This window comes from Mustela nivalis (genome assembly GCF_964662115.1).
Source record: "Mustela nivalis genome assembly, chromosome: 11".
Lineage (NCBI taxonomy): Eukaryota > Metazoa > Chordata > Mammalia > Carnivora > Mustelidae > Mustela > Mustela nivalis.
Window position 1 is genome coordinate 97,584,384 of NC_139030.1, and position 27,279 is coordinate 97,611,662.

At 38.0% G+C, this 27,279-nt stretch overlaps 1 protein-coding gene and 1 pseudogene across 4 annotated transcripts in view; both read right to left on the reverse strand.

The window, feature by feature from the left end:
- PARD3B (par-3 family cell polarity regulator beta) overlaps positions 1 to 27,279 on the reverse strand; it is a 1,038,672-nt gene that overhangs the window by 133,262 nt on the left and 878,131 nt on the right. For all 3 annotated transcript variants that reach the window (XM_082689121.1, XM_082689120.1, XM_082689122.1), the window contains one exon: positions 26,726 to 27,025. In XM_082689121.1, the coding sequence (XP_082545247.1) occupies positions 26,726 to 27,025 (300 nt within the window). The remainder of the gene's footprint in view (positions 1 to 26,725; positions 27,026 to 27,279) is intronic.
- Positions 2,784 to 3,678, reverse strand: LOC309843582 (small ribosomal subunit protein uS2 pseudogene; annotated as a pseudogene). Its single transcript has one exon. The product of its transcript is annotated as a small ribosomal subunit protein uS2 pseudogene (transcript).

A 27,279-nucleotide genomic window follows, 5' to 3' on the forward strand; every position in this document is an offset into this window, starting at 1 on the left:
GCCACCCAGGCGCCCCACAAACATAATTTTTTAACGCCTTTTCTTCAGCAACTCTGACTGTTTAATTAATCTTCAGCCATTAACCATTCATTTAAAATGCCACTTACGAAATCTTAATTTTGCACATTATCAGCTGGTTCACAAATAGCTAAACCATGAGCAGAAGCGTAATGATCTCTCTTTCCCTGTTCTTGGAGCTCACCAAGCTTATAGCCAATTTTGGCTTCTTAATTAACCATATGCATATAAGCACTTAAATTAAATGACAGGTTTTTTTTTTTTTTTTGAAGAATTAATGTGCAGTGAAATGTTAACACTGACATCATTCTGCTGCCTTTTGAAGGGGCCTGAAGGCAGTGTCTGGCCAGGACCCGACTACTCTGGATGCCCAAAGTTGTTACAGGTGTGGGAACCCTCCCATTTCGGTTGAGTTCTCCTTATGGAATGCACCCTTGCAACAATATTTTGCAGCCCTTGTTCAAATTCTGCAACTTTTACGTTTTAAGGAAAAAAGAGATGTCATCCCCAAGACATGCTTTAGCACGGGGCATTCAGGAACAACAAATCCGGCAGCCCACTCTTTTTCAGTGGTTGACTCCAATTAGGTGAGTTAGTTCAAAACAAATAAGAGGGCAGAGAAGGATATTCAGGGCAAAAAAATAATTGTTAGCTGATGCTGAAATGACTTTTTCTCTAACTAGGCCTCTGATTGTTAGAAGCCACAGAGAAATTACTTGCCATTCTACAGGTGTCAGCTAGGGTCAGGGTGCAAGTTAAAAACTGGGCGCAGAATTGTTCAGGATGGTTCTTCATCACAGTATATGGAAGGCTCTGACCCATGAGCCGTGCCTGGGTCATATCTGAGATGTGACAGCGAGCCCCCATCTAAACCACTTCCAGACTTCAGGGACTTGACTATGAGTCTGGAACTCATTTGACTGGCGGCAGTAGCGGACATTACATTTTGGAGAATCGTGGTAATCTCGGGCATTTTCGTTTTTCTTGCATCCAAATACAGAGATTCCAAGGATGGGCATAAATAAGGAACCACAAATGAAAATTACATTGCATCATCTACTAAAAACGCCATGCTCCTGGAATGAGGAAAATTGTTAGAGTGCTCATTAAAAATGTTTTACAACACGGTGGGAGTGAAAATGGGAAAAATAGCAGACCGTTTCCTGAATCCCAATGTGAATTGAGGTACAACACCTCTGAATTCATTAGACACGTAGCATAGGTGACACATCGGTGGTTACGAGACTCGTTTTAGTTATATTATACCTGTGCAAATTACTGAAGCTGGTTTTGACTGTAAATTCATGTGCAGGTGTCAAAAAAAAAAAAAAAAACACAACCCACAAACATTGACTGTAATTAGAAACAGAAATGTACTGATTGACGAAAGAACTTAGAACCAAACATGCGCATAAACAATTTGAGTCTCAGCAAACTTGGCATTTTGTAATCCTGTTAGCAATTCAGTTTTTAATCCAAGTAAGTACTTAAAATACAAGCATATCTTGACTCTGCAATTTCTGAGGCTGGATTCCAAGAGAATGACAATTTATCCTCCTAGAAGACCTTTCAGGCTGAAATGAATCAGGAGAGCTTTCCAAAAACTAATGTATAAAATCTGCTAAGTCACATCCATTCTGTGATTCCTTCACTGATCGTCAATCTATTGAACAATCCTATGTTGGGTACCTACCATGTGCTAAGCTCTGGGAATGCAGTTCTTTATATTCTGTCTTGATGTTGAAAAGCTATAGACCCATTAGGCGAATATAGCAGTCACCCCCAGAGTTTAGTTTTGATTTTAGGATGTTACCCTCAAAAACTCCCTGAGCAATTTTCCTTTGAGTTAAGGAACTAAAGGTGACTGGCAAATCATGGAAAGAGGGATGATACCTTCACCTAGTAACTTACCTTGGTGTGGAAACCAGTGCCACAGGCAGCTTGTTAGAAATGTCAGTTTTAGGGGCTCTGTCTCAGACCTACTAAATCAGGAACTCTGTGGTTCAACAAGCCTTCCAGGTGATTCTGCAAGCTCAAGTTTGAGAACCATTATCTTGGATGCTTAAAGTTGATCGTTAACTGCAGATGCATACATGTATTTGACTAATAAGGCATCGTCTAGCCCTGAGAATGAGAGATGGGTGGGAAATGGGTTAGGTCTCTGGGAGGGAGAACACATGTCCCTGAATAAGCTGAGGGTGATGAGTGCCCTCAGATGTGGTGAAGAAAATCGGAACCTTTTCTATATTGTGATCTGCGCTAGGGCAAACCTCTTGGTCCAAGGAAGGGAAGGTCCCATGCAGACTGATGAACTCATCCAATTACTGAACCTCTTTGTTCTCTACCTGGTGTCAGGAAGAGAAACTTCTTTCACTTCTCCACAATGCCAAGCTCCTTTGCACATCAGGATTTTCTTCCCCTGCTGCTCTTTTGTCTGAAATGCCTTTCATCCCCCTTTCACCACCGAACTGCTCTTAACTACTCACTCTCCTTGTCTCAACTGAAATGTCATTTTCTCAGTTAATCCTTCCTTGATCCTTCACAATGTCAAATATGTTTATAGCACACCGTGCCTCTCCTCAGTAGTATTTATAATTAAGGAGGGATTATAATTAAGAATTTAATATTTCTCTCTTCCAGTAGATCTTAAGTTCCATGACAGTAAGGACTTGGCCCAAATCTTATGCAATAAATATTTGTTGAATGAATGGGATTTTTTTTCCCCTTATTTTAAGAAACTGTTTATTTTCTGTTAATATTTCCATTTTGTTTGCCTTTGTGCAAGAGCCGTTTAAGACCACTCAGTGGTTGTTCCTACCCATTCAGTGGCCGGAGCAGTGGGAGCTGCGGACCAGTCTTCAGTGGCTGGCTGAGGGCTCCAGTCCCCGGGAGGGAGCTGCTGACTAGGCACGGAGGGCCCCTGCTCGCTTTCAGACCAGTCTGCGGCCTCAGGCAGAGTAGCAGTGAATCCAGGAGCTGGAGCAGTCCATTCACCCTGAAATTCTTCCTTGGTCATAGTCGTTTCAGCAGCGGCCTGCTTACCCTTTTCAACCTCTTCAGGATCTCTGTAGAAGTAGAGACCAGGCACAGACTCCCACGGGTGATCATGGGAAATGGTGCCACGCATGCGCAGAACTTCCCAGTCATTATCTATGGCTCAGGACGCACTGAGTGAGCTCCCTTGTTGCAAGGGATGGCAATGTCCTTATAGCTCAGGGGAGAGTCCGTGTGACATAGAGTGGTGGTAGGAAGGTTGACATTAGATGCCTCTGAGAGAGGATGGTGATCAGCCCTGGGATCAGTAGCCACTAGGAGTCCCGGCTTCCAGTAGGCTGCCTGGATCTGGTTAGTGAAGTTTCCAGCTATAGGAGTGGTTCCAGCAGCAGAAGCAAACTTAAGCACAGCTCAGTGGCTAGTGTTCTTGGATGATACGACCCTGACATCAGCTGACTTTTCAATGGCAACAATGGCACGAACTGCCAGCAGAAGCTTCTCCCGGGTTCTCTTCGGATTTATAATGAAGATACCATCACTTTTCCTTTTGTAGATGTTCTGTTGCATTTGGAAGTCAAGGTTGGTGCAACCTAAGTGGGTTCCTGCTACAAAGAATTTGAGGTCATCCTCCTCCTTCATGTGTAGGGCATTAAGGGCTCTGGACATTGTGAAAGTTTCCTTTTAAGTTACAATGGGAATGAAAAACACCACCAGAGGGACCGCTCCCCAACTAGCACAGAAGGGCTGAATGGGGATTTATTAAACAGTAACTTTTATGGAACTCACATGAGTGTTAAAGAACCATGTTTCCTAAGTCCTGACCTGGGAGCTAAATTGGTTCAGGACACATCATCGGTGGTTTCTGAAATCCCCTTTTCTTATATTTTTGGATATTTCCATTCTCTACTTCCTCCCCTAACTGACCTAATGAAAGAGAGGGCATCTTAATCAATAGTGGTAGAAAAAGGGGTGCCTGGGTGGCTCAGTGGTTTGGGCTGCTGCCTTCGGCTGGGGTCATGATCTCAGGGTCCTGGGATCGAGCCCCGCGTCGGGCTCTCTGCTCCGCGGGAAGCCTGCTTACCTCTCTCTCTCTCTCTTTGCCTGCCTCTCTGCCTACTTGTGATCTCTGTCTGTCAAATAAATAAATAAAATCTTTAAAAAAAATAGTGGTAGAAAAATAAGGAAAAAATGACTAAAATTTGTTTGAGCACTCAAAATGAGGCTATTGTGCTATAGGCTAGACAGGCATTAACACTTCAAGTGCCCCCAAATCTTATGAGACATGGAATCATTTCCCCCTAGAGGTAAAGAGAGGCTCAAAGATGTAACACACTATGGCTAAGGACCACTGAGTGGTAGAATTCCTATTGGATTGATACCCCACTTCAAATTCTATGCTTTGAAAACATGAGGAGAAAGATAATAGTCTCAACAGAAGTAATAAACAGATGTTAAATACTGCTCAAGAGGCAATACAATATATGTAAAATGTCTTAATACTGAGCAAATATTAGGTGTTCAATAAATACTATTAGGCGCTACCATCACCATCATCTCACTGCCATCATCCTTAGTCTTGAAAATCCTCCTAAAAACTGTATTTCTAGAGCCTAAAACTCACATCTGAACAGACTCTGGACCTACCTTATTTGATATAGGTAAGTTTGGAGAAATTCTCTCACAGGAAAAGATTTTTTAAAAAGCCCCAAAAGGAAATTTATGAACTGAGCCTCTTCAAAACTGCATGTACTGAAATTTACCAGTGAAGTCTACTGCTTTACATTTCTTGTTTTCCAGTGGATTAGTTTTGAGTCTCAGAAATCACATACGCTTCTGAAATTTGTTTTCTAGACTTGAAACTAGAATTAAGCACAAACAAGGCTTTTGTTACTATAATGTCTCAAATTTCTAAGACACTTAGATTTAGTTCTGCTTCTTTTTCTTGGCATGTTTAAGATGCTTGCCCGCTTTTACCAACACTGGCCTCACTGCCAGAAGAATGAGGCAGGAGCAAAGGTGCAGCAGGGAGAAGCTATGGTAGGAGTGGAGAGCCACCTGATTAGCTCTTTAGAACACTGAGGTATGAATTGCAGGAGGAAACAAAACCTGTCTTCCTTCTTGCTAAATGTGACCACCAGAATGGTGAGGATGGTTTACAGGGTCTCTGAGTGAGAGTGTGGTAGGGAGAGAGAACCTGTGGAAATGCGACTGAGGTAAAGGTTCATGAGACCGATGCTCAAGAGCATAGCATCAGGGACTGCTGTTCTGTGGGGCATCAAAGAGAAGACAAAGATGACAAAACTGAATGCTAATGGCCAATCTCTTCTACACCTTCTCCAAAATCAGTATATATTTAAATTCGAATCTAAAATCAATTACGAGGGCCCACTATGTACCAAGCCTTCTACAAGTGGCTTTCATTTATATTAGTTCCTTTAGCCCATTAACAACAAAGTCTTTTGACTATAAATTTACATTATCATAACATTAACACTTAGCATTTAAAATGGGTTAAGGGAGTTCCATTTTTGGTAATGTTCGAAGACATGTCCGCATTCTCACTTTCATGAAAAGAATAGGAATAGTTGGGCAGACATGAGAAAACAAAACAAAACAAGACAAAAGTCTGCTTGGAGGCTTTGGAGAACTAAAGAAGCCAGAACTTGAGGGACCAAGAATGATTCCGAAGACTAGATAAGCACATTGAATTAAGCCTATATTCTGTGGCACTTTTTTCTGCAAGTCTTTTGCTAATTCATAAATGGCATGGGATCAGATGCTTTAAAAAAAAAAAAATGAGCAGAGCCTAAAGGCTAAGATGTGGAGACTGAGAAGAAATTTTGACATTCGCACAGGATTGGCAAGATAGAAAGTAGAGTCCATGGTCTGCTAAGAAAGAAGGGTCTGAGTAAACAACTCAGATTTACAGTTAGGAACAGAAAGGCTACATTCCAGGAGTGAGGGTAAATTACTAATAAACTATCTGGTACCACAATTAAAACCCAACTTCTAGTCATCTACCTCAAAGCTTAGAGTAAATCAATATGACCCTAATCTGCCTGTCAGACAGCGAAGTAAATCCTCTCTGGAAAAAGATAACATCAGCCTGAGATTATTTGTACAATTTTCAAGTACTATGTCTAGCATTCAATCAATGCATACCAGGAGATAGGACCAAAGGACTGAAAACAAAGTGGAAAATCAAACAATGTAAATAGACTCAAGGCTAATCCAGATATTTACATTATTAGACATGGTTTTCAAAATAACTATATTTAATATGCTCAAGGAAAAAAGGTGACAAAAGGGAAAATTTAATCACAGAAGTATAACCTCAGAGTAAATCAAATGGATACATTAAAACTGAAAATCACCATAACTAAAATTAAGAGCTCAATAAATGAGTTTAATAGAAGACTGGACACAGCTGAAGGCAATATTAGTACACTGGAAGACAAAGGCATTCAAAAATAACCAAACTAAATCACAGGTTAAATTAAAAAAAAAAAAAAAAAAAGCACAGAACAGAGAGCAAGAAACACGTACCTGTATAAAAAGATCTAATATTTTTGCATTATTAGAGTACCAAAAGGAAAGAAAGTAAATGGGATAGAAATAATATTTGAAGAGATATTGGCTGAGAACTTTCCAAAATTGATGAAAAATGGATTTAAGAAGCTCTACAAACCCTTACCCAGTTTTAAACACAGCAACACACACACACACACATGTACACACATAGGCACCTTGTACTGAAACTGCTGAAAACCAAAGACAGAAAGATTTTAAAGCAATTGAAACAAAAAGATGCACTATATTCAAAGGAGTAATTGACAACAGACTGATGAAAACACTAAATGCCAGAAAACAATAGAATGATATTTTCAAAATGTTAAAAGAAGAAAAAGATCTCATAACTATATACCCAGAAAAAATATCTTAAAAAAATAGAGATAAAATTTTTAAAATTTTTAAAGAAACACAAATTGAGAGTATTTGTTGCATTACAAGAAATACTAGGGAAACTATAAAGGGCAAAAGGAATATTCAATATAGAAGCAAAGATAGAAAGAAAGAACTATAGAAACAGTTAAAATAAACAAATATTGGGGTGCCTGGTTGACTCAGTAGGTTAAGTGTCTGACTCTTGATTTCAGCTCAGGTTATAATCTCAGTGTTATGAGACTGAGCTCTGTGTTGGACTCCACACTCAACTTGGACTCAGCTCATGATTCTTTCCCTCTTCCTCCCCTTCTACCTTTCCCTCTGTTCACTCACAAATAAATAAATAAACACATAAATACATAAAATCTTAAAAAAAGCCTAAATAGTTACCATATAAAACATATAAATTTATATATGTATAAATATATGTATATTTAAAATACATGAAAACATAGTATACAAAGTAAAGGGATTAAATGAAGTTAGACTATTCCAAGTTCTATGCCTTATTTAAGAAATGATAAAAGTACTAATTTATTTTTAAATACAATAAATCAGGAATATATATTATAACCTTTTGAGTAATAAATGTAGCTAAAAGGAGAATAGAAGAACACATAACAAACTCACAGAGGTAAAAAAAAAAAAAGAATCATACAAAATTCTTGATTAATACACTTTAGAAAGAAGAAAGGACAGAAAAACAAACAGAGTGGGTGGGAAAGTAGAAAATGGAGAATAAGTTAGGGATTTAAATAAAATTATATCTGCAGTATCATTAAATGTAAACAAACTAAATACTACAATTAAAATACAGATTGTCTGACTGAATAACAAAACAAGACCAAACCTAATTATATATCTTTTACAAAAGACACACTTTAAATATAAGGATCCAGAAATATTGAAAGTAGAGAGAGGAAAAATATACACTAAGCAAAAATTAAGCAAAAGAAAGATGGTATAGCTATAGCAATATCAGATAGAGTAGACTTTGAAGCAGTAGTCACTCCTAGGAATAAAGTAAGATGGGTCATGATGATAAAAGGGTCAATCCCAATTCATGACATTCCTAAATTTTTGTGAACCTAATAACAAGCTTTAAAATATATAAAGTCAAAATTAACAAGATTAAAATGAGAAATTAATAAATCCACAATCATGGGAAGCTATTTTAACTTTAACCAAAATGGGATAAAACTATAAATCAATAACAGAAAGATAATAGGAAAGTCTCCCATCATTTGGAAATAAAACAACACACTTCTAAGTAGTCCATGGGTCAAAGAAGATTCAAGGAAAATTAAAAAACAAACAAACATTGAACTGAAAGAAATGCAAGCACAACATACCAAAATATATAGAATACAGCTAAAGCAGAGCTGGAGGGAAATTTAGCATTAAATGCTTCCATTAGAAAAAACCAAATCTCTAGCCTGATCACATTTTCTTCTCTCTCTCTCTCTCTTTTTTCTTTCTCTAACCAACTTATCTTATTTAAGAAGAAAGGGAGAGAGGGGCAGAAGGTATATTGGAGTGAATTACAGTACAGAATTTCCCTAATATCACAAAGGGAATAAGCACCAAAATCAAGGAGACATAAAAAAAAAAAAATCAAGGAGGCATAAGAACCTACCTCAAAATGAATAAAAACAGGATGACACCCCATCATCTAAGAGTAAAACTTACAAGTCTCAGTGACAGAGAGAAAATCTTGAAACAGCTCAGGACAAGAAGTCTGTAACATACAGTGGTAGAAATATTAGATTAGCAGCAAACATGGCCACAGAGACCTGGCAGGCCAGAAAGAACTGGCATGATATATTCAGAGCACTAAATGAGAAGAATATGCTGCCAAGAATACTATATCCAGCTAGGGTGTCATTGACAATAGGAGAGATAAAAAGCTTCCAGGACAAACAGAAACTAAAAGGATTTGCAGTCACCAAACCAGTCCTATGAGAAATCGTGAAAGAGGTCCTATAAGCAAAGAGAGAGCCCAAAAGTAACACAGACCAGAAAGGAATAGAAACAATACACAGTAATAGTCACCTTATAGGCAATATGATGGCACTAAATTACTATCTTTCAATAGTTACCTTGAATGCAAATGGGCTAAATACCCCCAATCAAAAGACAAAGGGTATAAGAATGGATAAAAAAAACAAGAACCATCAATATGCTGTCTACAAGAAACTCATTTTAGACCCAAAGACACCTCCAGATTTAAAGTGAGGGGGTGAAAAACAATTTGCTATGCTAATGGACATCCAAAGACAGCTGGGGCGGCAGTCCTTACATCAGATAAATTAGATTTTAAACCAAAGACTATAAAAAGAGATGAGGAAGGACACTATATCATACTCAAAGTGTCTGTCCAACAAGGTCTAGCAATTTTAAATATCTATGACCCTAACATGAGAACAGCCAACTATATAAACCAATTAATAACAAATCAAAGAAACACATCAACAGTAATACAATAATAATAGGGTACTGTAACACCCTCCTCACTGAAATGGACAGATCACCCAAGCAAAAGATCAACAAAAAATAAAGACTTTAAGTAACTCACTAGACCAGATGGACATCACAGATATATTCACAACATTCCTTCCAAAGCAACAGAATACACATTTTTCTGTACTGCACATGGAACATTCTCCAGAATAGATCATATCCTGGGTCACAAATCAGGTCTCAACTGTTACCAAAAGACTGGAATCATTCCCTGCATATTTTCAGGCCACAATGCTCTGAAGCTAGAACTCAATCACAAGAGGAAAGTTGGAAAGAACTCAAAACATGGAGGCTCAGGAGCATCCTACTAAAGAATGAATAGGTCAACCAGGAAATTAAAGAAGAATTGAAAAAATTCATGGAAACAAATGAAAATGAAAACACAACTGTTCAAAATCTGTGGGGCACAGCAAAGGCAGTCCTGAGAGGAAAGTATATAGTGATACAAGCCTTCTCAAGAAACAAGAAAGGTCTCAAGTATACAACCTAACCCTACACCTAAAGGAGCTGGAGAAAGAACAGCAAAGAAAGCCTAAACCCAGCAGGAGAAGAGAAATCATAAAGATCAGAGCAGAAATCAGTAAAATAGAAACCAAAAAACAGTAGAACAAATCAACAAAACTAGGAGCTGGTTCTTTGAAAGAATTCATAAGATTGATAACACCCTGGCCAGACTTATCAAAAAGAAAAGAGAAAGGACCCAAATAAATAAAATCATGAATGAAAGAATAGAGATCACAACCAACACCAAATGAGTACAGATAAATATAAGAACATATTATGAGCAACTATATGCCAGCAAATTTGACAATTGGGAAGAGATAGATGCATTTCTAGAGATGTAAAAACTACCAAAACTGAACCAGGAATAAATAGAAAACCTGAACAGACCCATAGTCAGTAAGGAGATTGAAGCAGTCATCAAAAATCTCCCCAAAAACATAAGCCCAGGGCCAGATGGCTTTCCAGGGAAATTCTACCAAACATTTAAAGAAGAAGAATTAATACCTATTCTCCTGAAAATGTTCCAAGAAATAGCAATGGAAGAAAAACTTCCAAACTCATTTTATGAGACCAGAATTCCCTTGATCTTAAAACCAAAGACCCCATCAAAAAGTAGAATTACAGACCAATATCCTTGATGAAGACAGATGTGAAAATTCTCACCAAAATACTAGCCAATAGGATCCAACAGTACATTAAAAGGATTATTCACCACGACCAAGTAGCATTTATTCCAGGGCTGCAAGGTTGGTTCTACATCCACAAATCAATCAATGTGATATAATACATTAATAAAAGAAAGAACAAGAACCATTTGATACTCTCAATAGATGCTAAAAAAGCATTTGACAAAGTACAGCTTCCTTTCTTGATCAAAACTCTTCAAAGTGTATGGATAGAGGGTACATACCTCAATATCATCAAAGCCATCTATGAAAACCCCACAGAGAATATCATTCTCAATGGGGAAAAACTGAGACCTTTTCTGCTAAGGTCAGGAGCATGGCAGGGATGGCCAATATCACCACTGCTATTCAACATATTAGTAGAAGTCCTAGCCTCAGCAATCAGACAACAGAAAGAAATAAAAGGCATCTAAATCAGCAAAGAAGAAGTCAAACTATCACTCTTCACAGATGATATGATACTTTATGTGGAAAACCCAAAAGACTTGGGTTTTCCAAAACTGCTAAAACTTGTACAAAAATTCAGTAAAGTGTGCAGATATAAAATCAATGCACAAAAATCAGTTGCATTTCTATACACCAAGACAGAAGAAAGAGAAATTAAGGAGTCAATCCCATTTGCAATTGCACCCAAAACCATAAGATACCTAGGAATAAACCTAACCAAAGAGGCAAAGAATCTGTACTCAGAAAACTATAAAGTACTCATGAAAGAAATTGAGGAAGACACAAAGAAGTGGAAAAACGTTCCATGCTCATGGATTAGAAGAAGAAATATTGTGAAAATGTCTATGCTACCTAAAGCGATCTACCCATTTAATGCAATCCCTATCAAAATACCACCAAGGTTTTTCAAAGAAATGGAACAAATAATCCTAAAATTTATATGGAACCAGAAAGACCCCAAATAGCCAGAGGAATGTTGAAAAAAGAAAGCCAAAGTTGGTGGCATCACAATTCTGGACTTCAACCTCTATTTCAAAGCTGTCAACATCCAGACAGTATGGTACTGGCACAAAAACAGACATATAGACAATGGGACAGAATAGAGAGCCCAGAAATGGACCCTCAACTCTATGGTCAACTAATCTTTGACAAAGCAGGAAAGAATGTCCAATGGAAAAAAGACAGTCTTGTCAACAAATGGTGTTGGGAAAATCGGACAGCCCCATGCAGAAGAATGAAACTGGACCATTTCCTTATACCACCCACAAAAATAGACTCCAAACAGATGAAAGACCTCAATGTGAGAAAGGAATGCATCAAAATCCTTGAGGAGAACACAGGCAGCAACCTCTTTGACCTCAGCTGCAACAACTTCTTCCTAGAAACATCGCCAACAGCAAGGGAAGCAAGGGCAAAAATGAACTATTGGGACTTCACCAAGATTAAAAGCTTTTGCACAGCAAGGGAACAGTCAACAAAAGCAAAGCCAACTGACAGAATGGGAGAAGATATTCTCATAAAGGGCTAGTGTCCACAATCTGTAAAGAACTTATCAAACTCAACACCCAAAGAACAAATAATCTAAACAAGAAATGGGCAGAGGACATAAACAGACATTTGTACAAAAAAGACAACAGGTGGCCAACAGACACATGACAAAGTGTTCAACATCACTTGGCATCAGGGAAATATCAGCTCACATCAGTCAGAATGGCTAAAATGAACAAGTCAGGAAATGACAGATGTTGGCGAGGATGCAGAGAAAGGGGAACCCTTCTACACTGTTGGTGGGAATGCAAGCTGGTGTAGCCACTCTGGAAAACAGCATGGAGGTTCCTCAAAAAGTTGGAAATAGAGCTACCAGCAATCACACTACCGGGTATTTACCCTAGAGATACAAATGTAGTGATCCAAAGGGGCACATGCACCCGAATGTTTATAGCAGCAATGTCCACAATAGCCAAACTATGGAAAGAAATGAAATCTTGCCATTTGCAACGATGTGGATGGAACTAGAAGGTATTATGCTGAGTGAAATAAGTCAATCAGAGAAAGACAATTATCATATGATCTCTCTGATATGAGGAATTTGAGAGGCAGGGCGGGGGGGTTGGGGAATAGTGAAGGAAAAAAATGAAACAAGATGGGATCGGGAGGGAGACAAACCATAAGAGATGCTTAATATCACAAAAGAAACTGAGGGTTCCTGGGGGTAGGTGGTAGGGAAAGTGTGGTTGGAATATGGACTTTGGGGAGGGTATATGATACGGCGAGTGCTGTGAAATGTGTAAGCCTGAGGATTCCCAAACCTTGTACCCCTGGGGCAAATACTACATTATATGTTAATAAAAATAATTAAATTTAACAAAAGAAAAAAAAAGAGAAAAAGCAAACAAAGAAACCAACAAAGCAAGCAGAAGAAAGGAAACAATAAAGAACAAAAACCAGTAAAATTGGAAACAAAAGCAATAAAGAAAATTAATAAAACAAAATAACTTGGTATTTGAAAAGATCAATAAAATTGACAAAGCTCCAACAAGACAGACTAAGTAAGAGAAAAGAAACAAATTACAAATATCAGGAATGAAACAGGATATTACAAGAGACTCTGCAGTTCAGTGAGAGAATATCCTATCAAGAGAACAATAAGGAAATGCTATGAACAATTCCAACATAAATTTGATAACTTAAAGGGACAACTCCTAGAAAAGTGAAAGCTACCATAATTCATACAATATGAGATAATTGGAATAGTTTTCTAATTATTAAGGACATCGAATTTCTAATTAAAAACCTCCCAAAGAAGAACTCTTTAAGCCAAGATGGTTTCTCTGGATAATTCTACCAAATGTTTAAAGAAGTAACACCAGTTATATACAATTTCTTCCAGAAAAAGAAGAGATAACACTTCCCTTCCTATTCAATGAAGCCAGTGAGCCCTGGTACTAAACCCAATAAGAGTACAAAATAAAAGAAAACAAAATGAAACTACTGACCAATATCTCTCATAAATGTAGGTGTAAAAATTATTATCAAAATATTAGCAAATGAAATTAAGTAATAACTGAAAAGAATTATATATCAGGACCAATTATATACCATGACCAAATAGGTTTTATTCCAGGCTGGTTCAATGGCTGAAAAGCCATAAATGTAATTCAACATGTTAATCGGGTAGAAAAGAACAACCACATGATCATATGAGTTGAAGCAGAAAAATCATTTAGTAAGACTCAATATCCATGTATGATAAAAACCCCTTAGAAAACTAGAAATTAGGACAATTTTCCCAATTTGATAAATACATCTACAGAAAAACATATGGCCAACATAATACTCAATGGGGTAAAGACCACATACTTTTCTCTTAAGATTGAGAGCAAGTCAAGAATATTTGCTCTCCCCATTGCCATTCAACATACTACTGGAAATTCTAGCCAGTGCAATAAAGTAAGAAAAGGAAATAAAAGACCTGACAGATAGAAAAAAAAGAAACAAAGCTTATGTTCACACAAAAACCTGTAGATGATTATTTATAGCAGCTCTATTTGTAATGTCCCCAAACTGGAAACAACTAAACTATCCCTCAATAGGTAAATGATAGCCACCATACCATGGAATATTACTCAGCAAAAAATAGGAATGAACGTACAATACCTACAATAGCTTGGGTGGATCTCGAGGTCATCATGCTGTGTGAAGAAGCCAATCTCAAAGATCACATAGTTCCCCATTTATTTGATTCCATTTAGGTAATATTCTAGAAATGACAGGATTATAGAGATGGAAAACAGATGAGTGATTGCTAGGGTTTGGGGATGAGGGGAAGAAAGGTGTAGAACTATAAAGGTATAGCATGAGGAATACCTTTGTGGTGATGAAATAGTTCTATATCTTGATTGTAGCACTGGCCACATGTGTGATAAAATTGGCACAGAACTACACATACCTTGTATCAATGTCAAATTATTGGTTTTCATGTAGTGACTATTGGAGAAAACTTGGTGAAGAGTACAAGGATTTCTCTGCACTATATTTGCAACCTTCTGAGACTTTATAAAAAGTTCAAAATAAAGAGTTAAAAATAATTGTAGCTATATAAAATATGACTATATATAGTAACTAAAGGATACAGGTATGAAAAAAGGAAATAAAAATACATGAAGTCACATATTGGCAGGAAATGGTCCACCAGATTAAAAAAAAATCTACTAAGTTGAGAAAGTCCTTTTAGAATTTTCCACCTAACTTCAATTCATTCCTAGGTGATGAATGGTAATCTTAACAGTAGAATGATATAAATACCTAGGTACTAGCATATATAATAGTAACTTAAATGATGTTTATTAACTGATAGATGCTATTTTTTGTACATATATGTATACAGTATACAATATACAATTAAATTCTTGTAATGGTCTTACGTAGGCACTATGCTTATGCTCATTTTAGAGGCGAGGAAACTAAGCCAAAGAGAAAATAGGAAATCAGTAGAGAAAATGGCATAAGAATATCCAGCCAGGCTTTGCTCTAAGGACGAATATGGCTCAGGCCCAGACCACCTACTGACCTTGATATAGAAAATCCATTGCCTTTGCAATGTAGAGAATATTCCTCCTGGCTCTGTGCTCAGAGACCTTGGCAATTTAGAAAGTGAGGAGCTGAGTAATGGCCAAGTTTGAGGAACTCTAGAATGCTTGCTCAGGATTAATTAAAAGTCTGTGTAAAATTATGTCTCTTGAATTCTATTTCTGGATGGGTTCATATCAATCCTCAGTTGGCTCTCCAGAGGGGAGGGTATTCCACAACATATAAATATTAAAACATCTCTTTAAGATGTTGGATATTTATAAGTACTAACAGTCAAATTACTTTTACTGCCCTTTCTCATCCCACGGATTATTTATTGTTTGAAAAGATAAACATAGGAAAGCAGTTGACCTAACAATGGCCTATTCCTGATTACACATTGCATTAAATACAGAAATCATAAAGAGGGCACTTTGGAATCTTTGGGTCTTTAACATTGGCAAAGACTGGGTAATGAAAAGGTATGTGGCTTAGCCTAATAGATTAATGCAAACCACAGGTCACAAGAGGCCTGGAGTAAGTGTGGTTGATCAACACAAATCTAGCACTACTACAGAGAAGTAGGTCCAAGTCCAAGGATTCTGATATGTCCTTGTACTCATAGCCTTGAGTAGAGTGTTTTGCAAACGATAGACATTTAATATTCTTTTAATGGAATGAATGAACGAATGAATGAATGAGGGACAAGAGGATGTCTGGCAGGTAAGGAGCAACATGCATGATTTTTGCACATGCTTAGTGGCTTCTATCATTTTTTATTGTAATGATCTTTTCTACCTTGTTTCCTTAAAAAAATATGGATTGAGCTCACTATACTGTTTTCAAGATGTACTTATAGATCATAACCTGCAGTTTGAAAAAAAACCTTTCATAGGTAGAAGGTCATGCATGGCTTTTGGAGTCATATCTGGGTGGGAAACCTGGCTCTGATCACTTAGCACTTGTGGCACCATTGGTAAGTTTCTTAATTTTTCTCAGCTTCCAGATTCTCATAGATTATCTACATTTGTCACCCTGGAAGCTGACAACTTAGGCAGATACGAGTCTAGCATAATCCCAAGAATAAGGCTCTCAAAAGATGGAAAAGGGAAAAAAATTAATGAGAACATGGAGTTTTAATAGATATTTACTCTACAGGATTTCTGTTACGTTTCCGCGGCACAAATCTGAATATGGCATCCCCATTTCAAGGATTCGCTGTTGCTCTTGAACTAGACACTAATTGTTTTATCTCAGATGATATGGCTTTTAAGAGAATGGCTTATGTTGACTTTCATTTCTTGCCTCCAGCTGGCCTAATTTATGTACTACACTCCAGATATTCTGATATATGCAGTTCCTACCATAAATGCACCATGTTTTCTCTTTGGGTCTTTTGTCTGCTCAATTAATTTCTGCTTGCTCTTTAGGTCAGAATATAGATTCCTTTAGAGAGCCTTGTTTGACCACACAGATCTACATTCAGAGTCTCCATCAGGAGCTCCTATAGCATCTTTGCCCTACCCTTATTATAGCATGCCATCATTAATATTCCAAAGTATCAGCTGCATCCCTCAGGAGGACAGAATTCTCTTTGTGTTATTTATACGTCTCAAGAAATTCTGCACAATCCCTCCCACCTCCTCTTGGTAAACTGGATAATTTAGATAAATAAACCTTAAGGATCAGGTCATTTATTTGAAAAACAGTCCAGTCAGTTCTTAAATGACAGCTTTAGGAAATCAGAGCAACCCTTTGGCAAGCATTCCTCAAACTACCAGCAAGGCTGAAGATGGCAAGAGGGTGGAGGTCTTACAGATGGATGGTCACTAAGTACCAACCCTCCTTGTCTAGCTCATGTATAATAGAAGAGAAGGTTATCTACATTTGTCACCCCTGGAAGCTGACAACTTAGGCAGACACAAGTCTAGCATAATCCCAAGAGTAGGGCTCTCAGAAGATGGAAAAGAAAAAAATTAATGAGAACATCAAGTTTTAAAGAGTGGGGATGGAGGAAAGTAGAGTTAATGGTATATCAGTTATTATTAGCACTTATCTGGTCATAGAGATTGTTTCATTAAGAGATTTCTCATTATTGTTTAAAAGTCACTTAAAAATTGATGGCAATATGTTCTAAGGAAAAAAAAAAAAGGATTGCTTTGTTCAACTGATGAATTTTAACTCTCTATGGAAATGGCATTTATTACTGGGATTCCCAAACCGAAATGAGATCACTTTGGCTCTGTTTATAGAAACTAAAAACACATCTCCAAGTCATCTACTGTAGTCCCTGTTCAACTCCCTCCACACAGCCTTGCAAAGCTGTGAGTCAGACGTGAGAGCAGAAAGCCTTTAAACTGAAGTAAAAATAAAAGGAAAAATCACTAGAGACTGGGGACACGTACCAACAGAGGAATGAACTGTGCATGACAGAGTCGTGCCTCGGTGAGGTGCCAAATCTCTGAAATCAAGAAACTAGACATCAATTATCCTGCATTGCCAAAATAGCACAAGGTATTTTCACACCCAGCTGTTCACACCTGGCTAGGAAGCTTTACTGTTAACACTTTTTCTATCCTTAATCACCCTTATCTTCGAATTTTCCAAAACATACTTTTTAGTGGTCATGAACACTAAGACTGTAAGCCCTCCACCTGCTTTACTTAAGTGATATTAAAAAATACTCAGACTGAAATATTTCTGTCTCAGCTATAAAAGAGGGTCTATATAATAAGGATAGCCTCCCACCGGAAGTTAATAATATATTTGAACAGAGTGCTATGTAGCATTAATCTATAACTTTTGCATTATTAATGGAAGTGAAAAAAAAGAAGACAAGCCATCTAGAGGTAATCTGTTTGTGGTGGATACCATGGGATGGCTTCCTACAAGCTACCTGCAACTCCTTTCTCCCTTTTCTTTGTTTACTGAAGATGAAATACTATTTCTCAAAACTCTCTTGCACTTAGAAGAGACTTTTAAATATAGTTTTTGAAAAAAAAAAAAAAAGAAAAAAAAATAAATAAATATAGTTTTTGCCAGTGAGAAGTTGTTGGGGTGTTCTGTTTTCAATGGGATGGACTTGACAGGCATAGTCCATTAGCTCTTTGTCCCTTTCTCCTGGGAAAGTGGATACAAAGCCTAGAGTTGCAACAGGTTTCTTGGAATCATGATGTAACATGAAAAAACAGTCTAACTATTGGGGAAAGCAGAGTAGAAAAGTGAGAAGAGGTCACTTAATGAGGCCCAAACCACAGAAATTCTTTAAAGGGTGAGACAAATATATCGGTTGGGATTTTGGTTGTTTACAGCCAAACAGGGTATGATTTGACACGCTATTGTCAATGACAGCTCTTCTGGGACACCCAGAAATTGGGCTAGTTCATCCAATGGACTGTGCATAAGCTCAAGCACGAACAAATGGAGATTCAAAGGAGAGGAAGACAGCGTTAGTTCTGATGACAAGCTGAGGGACATCTAATGGGGTAGGAATGGTTTTTAACAAGCAATTGACAAGAGTAGGTAAATGCGTAAAAACTGTGCTCTTCACATATGCAGATGATATGACTGATATAAAAGAATCTGAACTGTTTTCCAGGTTTTGTGCCTTTTAAACCCCCATTTTCTTTTCTGTTTCTATTTTCCAACTCTCATGATTGAAATACACCAGCAAGAGTTTGGGCTGGAATTAGGAATTAACCATCAACTATGTGACCAAGAAACAGAATCTAACAGGTTCCCAAACTCATGATTTTAAGGGTCAGCAGCTAAATATAATCAATAGCCTTCCTAAATAGTTGCATTTAGTTCAATAACTTTCTTAATATGTAGACCAATAATATATGATATTGGCCAATAATACATAGTCTAATGACATTTTTAACTAGCTGTAGTCAATATTTATTGAACCAGGCACTGGGATTTCATTTATTCTACAAATAATCCATAGGAGATAGGGTATACTCTTGTCCCCATTTTTTTTTTAAAGATTTTATTTATTTACTTGACAGAGAGAAATCACAAGTAGATGGAGAGGCAGGCAGAGAGAGAGAGAGGGAAGCAGGCTCCCCGCTGAGCAGAGAGCCCAATGCGGGCCTCGATCCCAGGACCCTGAGATCATGACCTGAGCCGAAGGCAGCGGCTTAACCCACTGAGCCACCCAGGCGCCCTCTTGTCCCCATTTTACAGTGAGGAAACTGAGGCTTGGAAAAATTAGTATATTTGAGCCAACTACCTAGAAAGACTAATCCACAGTCTCAGGTCTTTCCCAAATTAAATGCATATGTGATTTCATAATTTTTATATTATGTCTTTTATATACCTCTATTCTAATGGAACACATTTTACTATAATTATTTGTTTATGAGGTAGTTTTCACTGTTATACTGAATTCCTTGAGGGTAAGGATGGTTTCCAAACTTCTTTGTATGATCTGTGGAATACAACACAATGGGAGTTTCGTACAAACATTGGTGAATGCCTGCTGGGAATCAAGGATTCTTAACTGGGATACAGAGGAGCTCTGTGCTGTTGGCCACCTTAATTTCACAGCTGTAGTATGTAAGCCAGTAAGTATTTGATAAGCAGATATTAAGTGCCTGATATTATACTGGACCCCAGGAAGTATTATTTTGATTAATTAAGTCTAAATGGACACATTATTTGGGAATATCTAGAAGAGAAGAAGGATGCAGTATTCATCAAGAACAACTAATTCCCGTTCTTTTTAGGGTTACTAGATTGGTAAATCAAGGTTTTTTCACAAACACAGTATACCTTAATATCACTAAAATATTTGACAAAGTCTTCCACAATGTTCACAGATGAACTGGAGAATGTACATTCAATAACAGTAGGCTGCATTAATAGTTAACTGAACATTCATCCCAAAGAGTGTTGATTAATGGAGGTCTTGAGTGATGAGTTGCAGGGATGATACTTGACATTGATCAATGATCTTATCAATGACATGGATGAGTCCATAATGATTAAATATGAGGATGGTATAGGATAGCTAATATATTAGAGGACAAAAATCAACACTTTAAAATATCTTTGTTGGCTAAAACAATAGGATAAACCTAACAAGCAAATATTTAACTCAGGTAAAGAGATTATCTTACGTTTAAAGAAATAATTGTAAAAATATAGGATTCTGCACAATATTTTTGGGAATATTTGGCTTGATAGCAACTCAAAATAGAGCTCTTCATTAAAAAGTGCACACCATAAATGACACCTGATAGAAAAATTAAGGCAGCATTAATAACAAATTAAGATCAAAAGATGTAAGAGTCTCTTTGATTTTCTATGCCTTTTTTTTCATACTATATCTGAAATATGGTATCCAGTTCTACATGCCATGCAACAGAAGACAATCATAAACTCAATAGACTGGAGCATAATCAGAATATGGCTACCAAGAAGGCTACATACATGGGTTGTAATTTAAATGAGTAGAATTGCTAGAGGAGTTTATACTACATAAATGATTATATTTCTCAAGGCTACGTGCTTGTTTGCTTCATCCTTGTAAGGTCAGGTCTAAACAGAGAGCCTGCCATATATTTGGAGTTCAGTAAACATTTGTTGAGGAAGGTGGTCAGCGCAATCACCTCCAACAGCTGAAGGAAGGGCTACGAATGAGGCTTAGATTCTGTGCCCAGGTTGGTCAACCCAGGAACTATAGTAAATGTTACATGGAGAAAGCATTTGCGTGGCTACAATGTGAGCACCCCATATCAATTAGAGTAATCTTATAGTAAAAAGGGATGTCTCATGAATTCTTGTCACTGTAGGTATGCCAACATGGGTTAAATTACATCCTGTGAAGGATTTTGTGGAGAAGATGCCTATGGATGGGATGTAAGACTTGACCCCTTAACATCCCATTCAATTCTAAGATTCTGTCAAATGATTCATTCATTCATTCATTCATTCATTCATTCATTCATTCATTCCAAATATATTTATTGAGTACAGACTGCTCTAGGAAATGAGGAGATAATGGTGAACAAAAGTATGCAAGGTCCTTATCCCTGTGGAGCCCGAAGTGGAGACCAATGTTTTCTAAAGTGGGGTGTGGGCACATCTGAAGGGAGAAAGAAAATAGAACTATTATTCACAGCTTAAGAAGTCTCATTCTTCTATTAACTTCTATATTTTACAGTATGATCTATAATGTATATAATATCATTAGTAAGGTAATTAAGTGTATGTCACTTAGAATCAAAGGCATATATTTTGGGTGTTAACACCCAAAAGCCTTTTTATGGTTAAGGGTGTGTGATCAAACGTATCTAGCAACCTCTCATAAAGAATGTCAAGTAATCATGTGAGTGAATGCAAAACTGCAGCCATGTTAAGTACCACACACACCTTCTACTCCTCTGAGCTGGGACTGTTCGAAGCTCATTTAAACATAAAGCCTTCATGTTCGCATGCTGTGGGAGCCCTTTAATTGGTGTTGCGGTGACAAACGAGCATATTCTACCCTTAGGAGCTGTCAGGACTTAACCCCTGCTATATTTGAATCCTAGAAGAACCAGCACCACAGGAATCCAGTCTTAATGGTTCCATCATAGTGATAGGGATTGTTTTTAGCCACCATCATTTACAGACAAATCCTTTATAAGCCAGATTTTTCTTAGAAAGACTGACGATTCAGGCCCCAAGCCTTGAGAAGCAGGCAGGTAAGAGGCAGAAGTTAATTGTCCCTATTAGGAAGCTACTGTGGGCCACAGATGACTTGTCTCTATGACATAGAGATATATAACAGATAGAGATTTGTTCTACAGATTATATTTAACCATTATAACATGTAAAGCTATTAGGATAATCCTCCTTCAGCAAATAAGGAGGTGAGGATAAACTGCCATTTAATGGTAGGCTGAAGTCCAGATTTTTGTGTCACATTAGCGAGCCCTCCCTTATCCCACTCCTGGCCCACATCTCAGGATAAAGCCCAAAGTCCCCATCAAGGCCTTCCAAAGCTGTATCATCTGCTTTTTGCCCAGCTCTTGGAGCCTCCCATTTTAATCTCTTGCCATTTACTCTCTCACTCAGGTTTCTGTTTTACTGAACTTCTTGTAGTTCCTCTAACACACCATGCTCTCTCTCACCCCACGCCACTCTCTTTTCCTCCCACCCCCAGGTCCAGCTGCACCAGGCACCACAAGCTTCCCATACAGAGCAGTTTTCACGCTGGGTTCTCATCACACCTTTGCAGCCCCCAGTGGACTATAAGCTCGAGAGAGAGAGTACCCATCTTCCTCCTTGCTTTCCAATGAACTCTGCACTGGACTCATGTCCCGGCGCTCAGTACATTCAGTAAATATTTACTGAATCTTACACATGAAGATGAAAAATGGTATCTCAGAGAAGTCAACTTACCGAAAGCCACACAGTAATATCTGGAAGAGGACTGAACCCAGGTCAGCCTCATTCCAGAGTCCGAGATTTAACCTGCTGTTTGTATGTTGGGAGCCAAACGGATGCCAATCCACCCATCTGGGTACTAGTTCCCTAAACTAGGAAATGGGAGTGTGGGTCTTTAAAATGGGGTAGTATAAGGAAACAAAGATTGTATAACATAAAAGGAACCTACGATAAAGGCATTATTCGATGCTATGTGACGTTGGGCAGGTCACTCAAATTTCTCTGGGCCACAGAGAAGGCTTTCTGGATGGTCTCTGAATTCCCTTGTTAACTCTGAACACAGTTGACCCTTGAACAACACCAGCTTGAACTGTACAGATCCACTTACCCACAGATTTTTTTTTTTTAATAAATACAGCCCAGTACTATACATGTATTTTCTCTTCTTTATGATTGTCTTAATTTTATTCCTGAAGCTTCCTTTATCATAAGAATATAGTATATAATATATATAAAATACAAAATAAGTCTTAATTGACTGTTAATGTTATTGGTAAGGCTTCTTGGTCAACAGCAGGCTATTATTAGTTAGGTTTTTAGGGAATCAAAAGTTATATGCAGATTTTTGACATGTGGGTTGGGAGGGGGATGGTCAGTGCTCCTAACTCTTGTATTGTTCAAGGGTCAACTGTACTATTATGTAAGGTACTTCAAAGTTGCAACTTTTTCCATCCTATAACAACAATGCTACCTTTATTGCCAAGCTTGCTAAGTTCTTATCACTTTACCAATTCTCTTCACATTGCAATTTCCCTCTGCTCCTATCTAGCTACAGCAATTTTTCTTTCTAAATTAATTGAAGAGCTCTTAGTGGTTATATCCTAAATCCTCTTTTTAGTTCCCTTTCCATTGACCTCCCTGAAGTATTCGAAAGCCTCACCTCTGTGCTCTCTGCTACACATCTTTCTCTCAGTTTTAAGCGGAAACTCTTGGCTACTTCTTATTCTTTTCCTTCATCCAATGCCACTCTCTTATTCCAGACCCTTCCCATCTTTCAATATTGTAATCATATCTTAATTTGTCTTATAGTGTAACCATCTTCCTCTTTGTCTGCCTTCAGACTGGCAGAGCTGTTTTTCCCAAATACAAAACTATCAGCTCATTCCCTAATTATGACTCTTTGATGGCTCCCAGTGTCCATGGGATTAGCCAATATATCATAAACACTGATTGTACCCATCTTACATTCATCTCTGGAGCCCAGCGTAGATACCATGATTTGAGCCAAACTTCAGAACCCTTCTTAGCCCTGATTTCCAGACAGCAACTATCAATCAAAGTATGTGGACATAAGATGGAATCTCTTCATTCATAATATAACTTTAACCTACTTTCCAGATACATTTCCTACCCCTGTCACTTTCTTTCCCCTTCCACGCTCCATTTCCTGGATGCTTCAGAGCTTTCCCAACATGCCATGCTCTTCAGCCCACTTCACCCTTATATATGCTAAGTATTCTGTAAGGAAAACATTTTTTTTCTGCCAGATCTGGTCAGTATTTACTAATCCCTCTAGAGCCAGTCCAAATGTTGCTTCCTTTTGAAGATCCTTCCCAACCAGCACAGTTGGAAAAGCTTCTTTTTCTTCTGTTTACATTATATTGCAATGATCTGTTTCCTTATGTGCTGATCCCCCTTCTAACTAGAATACAACTTTCTCTGGACTGGGGCCACTTTCTAATCTACTTTGGATCTTCCCTAGAACTTACTACAGTAGCTAGAACACAGTAGATGTCAAATGAGTGTTTGCTGAGTGAAAGGCCAAACAGATGACAAAATGAATGACATGCCTCTAATTGTACATAAGGCAGGTTTGGTACTCATGGTTCCTGCTTATATGCACTGTGTGAGGTATGCCCACAGCAACACTCCTCTTAGACTCACCTGGTTCCAAGGCATGCCAGAAAAGTTGAGAATTTCACGATAAAGGACAGTAATAATAATAATAATGATGATGATGGAGTGCTTATTGTATGCCAAGAAAAACCTGCTCATTTTATGACTTAAAGAACAAGGGGCTGAATGCTCTTCAAATATAATGAAAGAGAAGAACAGAATAAAGATAATTCTGGTATAAAGAGTCATGCACTTTGATCTATTATCCAAAAATGTGACAAGTGACTAAAACTCCACCGAAGACAGAGCTTTAGATCATTTATTAATACAATGGGGTCAGAGTCAAAGGAAAGACTACCACTTATCTATCTGTCTAGTCTGGGAAGTAAATAACTTTTTTTTTTTTTTTTAAATCTCATTATATACTGGCTACAGTTAACATTATCCTAAGAAATTTCTATACTGGGCAAATCTACATGGGTGAAAATTAACTTAGGATAGAGTTTCCTCGCGTTCCAAAGAATAACTATAGGATCTGGAAAAACAAAATAAGGGTTAGGTGATAAAAATTTGAAAAGTGATAGTTCTGAATATTGTATGCTCCTTTTAGAGGCTTAACAATGCATGTTTGCATACTGGGGATATGAAGACTGCAATAAGAAAACCTGCTCCATGGGGCACAACCCAGAATTCTCCATATGCATTTGGCCAGTGAACTTTTTTTTAATAGAATGCCTTGTGTTTATGTCCATGGAATTAGTACAGGGAAATACTGGCTTTGGAGGTTCCTAGAGACAGTCCCTCTCTGCTGGGATTCCAGCAGTGGGCCCGTACAAAGGGGACTGCTATGAAGACCTGTCTGATTTAGGGAAAATAAGATTGGCTTTGGTCTGGGCCAGAAGATACTCATGAGTGCTATTGTCATTTCCATGATAAAAAGTCAACCCAAGATGAAGGCTTAGAAGAAAAGGCCAACTCTTAATCAGTCGTTTGAATTAACAGTTTAGTTATTGGGGCTGTCTCACACAGTCATAGGAATTTATATTTTCATTTTATCCCAAAGAAAAACTTGACCATCTTTCTTTAATACTATCAACCTGGAAGCTTGACAGTAAGGATTAAAAATTGCTCCTTCCTTCCCACTTGGTTATTGGAAAGGCTCTGAAAGGTAATCCGTCTTGTGAAGCTACACTTTACAGTCTGCATAAAAATGCCATGATTTCCCTTCCTCTCCCCGACCTAATTGAAAGTGCATAATATCACCCAGCTGGGGAAATGTAAACGGTAAACATACGCAATATATCATGCTATCGCACAAAAGCTGGTTACTAATAGGAACTGGGTAGTTGTCAGGACCAAAAGAAATCTGGAAAACAAGCCTTTTTTTCCATCTAGAATGAAAGCTCTTTGTGCCTCCCACTCCCCCACCCCCCAACTCCTCCCGTCAGAATTCAAGCTACAACCAGATTAAGCCAAGGTCAGTCAACTCATTCCTTGCGGGTGTAATTCCAGGGGTCACCTAACAAGGTATATTGACTAAAACGCTCTTATATCAGCCTTTCAAGAGAGGAGGCATTTTATTTGTGGCAGGAGGTGGGGTTGAAATGATTTTGTTCCCTACCTACTTCGATTGTACTGACAGATGGTCTTATTATCTTTTTCCTTAGCTGCTAAGCCTAAAGATCCTTGGCCTTGTCACCTCTTATCTTTCTCTACTTCATCAAACTCCTATTGCCAAGATTATCTCTTTTTCTACCTCTGATCATCCATGAACATCTATACAGGATCACATTTTCCTTAAGCGCAAAATCCCAACCTTGCTCTTCAAGGTCCTCCGCACCTCTACACTCTCTCTAATTCCAACTCCATTTTACCTACAAAGAAGCCACCAGTCTCTGACTCCTCACCTCCCAGTGTCATGACATTTTCTCGAATAAGTCTTTCACAGTAGGACTCGTAGGAGAAAGGACAATATTCCTTCAAAGTTTTCATCATTAGTCCTTTGCCACAATATCCTTTCAAAAACTGTTCTCTGTTGCACTATGACCTCAGTGACGACCATTCATTCATGCCAACTTATGACTGGCTATTTCATTTTATTTTTGATGGCTAATACCTTACTGGTGGGTCAAAGCCTAGCTCTTACCAAGAGGACTATCTCATTTCAGTTTTAATAGATGTAAGGATATATTTTTATCGGCTTTAGCAGGAGACAGGACTTGAAACTTACTGAATTAAAACCACATTTGTCTTTTAATAAGCTATATTACCTTTCAGCTGGCACCAGTGGGTGATACGGTTTGTTGACCTTGGCATAGAGACCCTCTAAGTGGTCTCTCTCTGGAGATAGCGGACGGCTCTCCCGGTGGTAACCCAGTGGTCCAGCTCGAGGCGGAGATGGTGACCTGTAGACACTTGATGCACACGGTTCCCGGAAATGGTTCACTCTGGCGTAGTTGGGGTCCATTTCATCATCGTCCATATCATGCAGCGATCCAGTTGCACCAGCAGCAGAATCAAGAAGACCTCTTGCCTGCTTTTCCCTTAGCTCCTGGTGTTTTGCTACAATCCTGAAAAAAATATAGAACAGGGAGCAGAGACATATGTGAATTTTAAGTGGAAATACAGTGATAGACTCTCCTGAATCTATGTTGATTTCTCCTGGTCAGTCACTTAGCTGTTACTCTCCTGTTAACCCAATATCCGTGCGGTTAATTTTATATCTCTGATCTTTATTTGTTATGGGATCTTGACTTTTATAGCAATGGAATAGGTATTTTGACACCTTGCCCTCTGATGACTGTGCTGACTGCAGAGTCAGAGG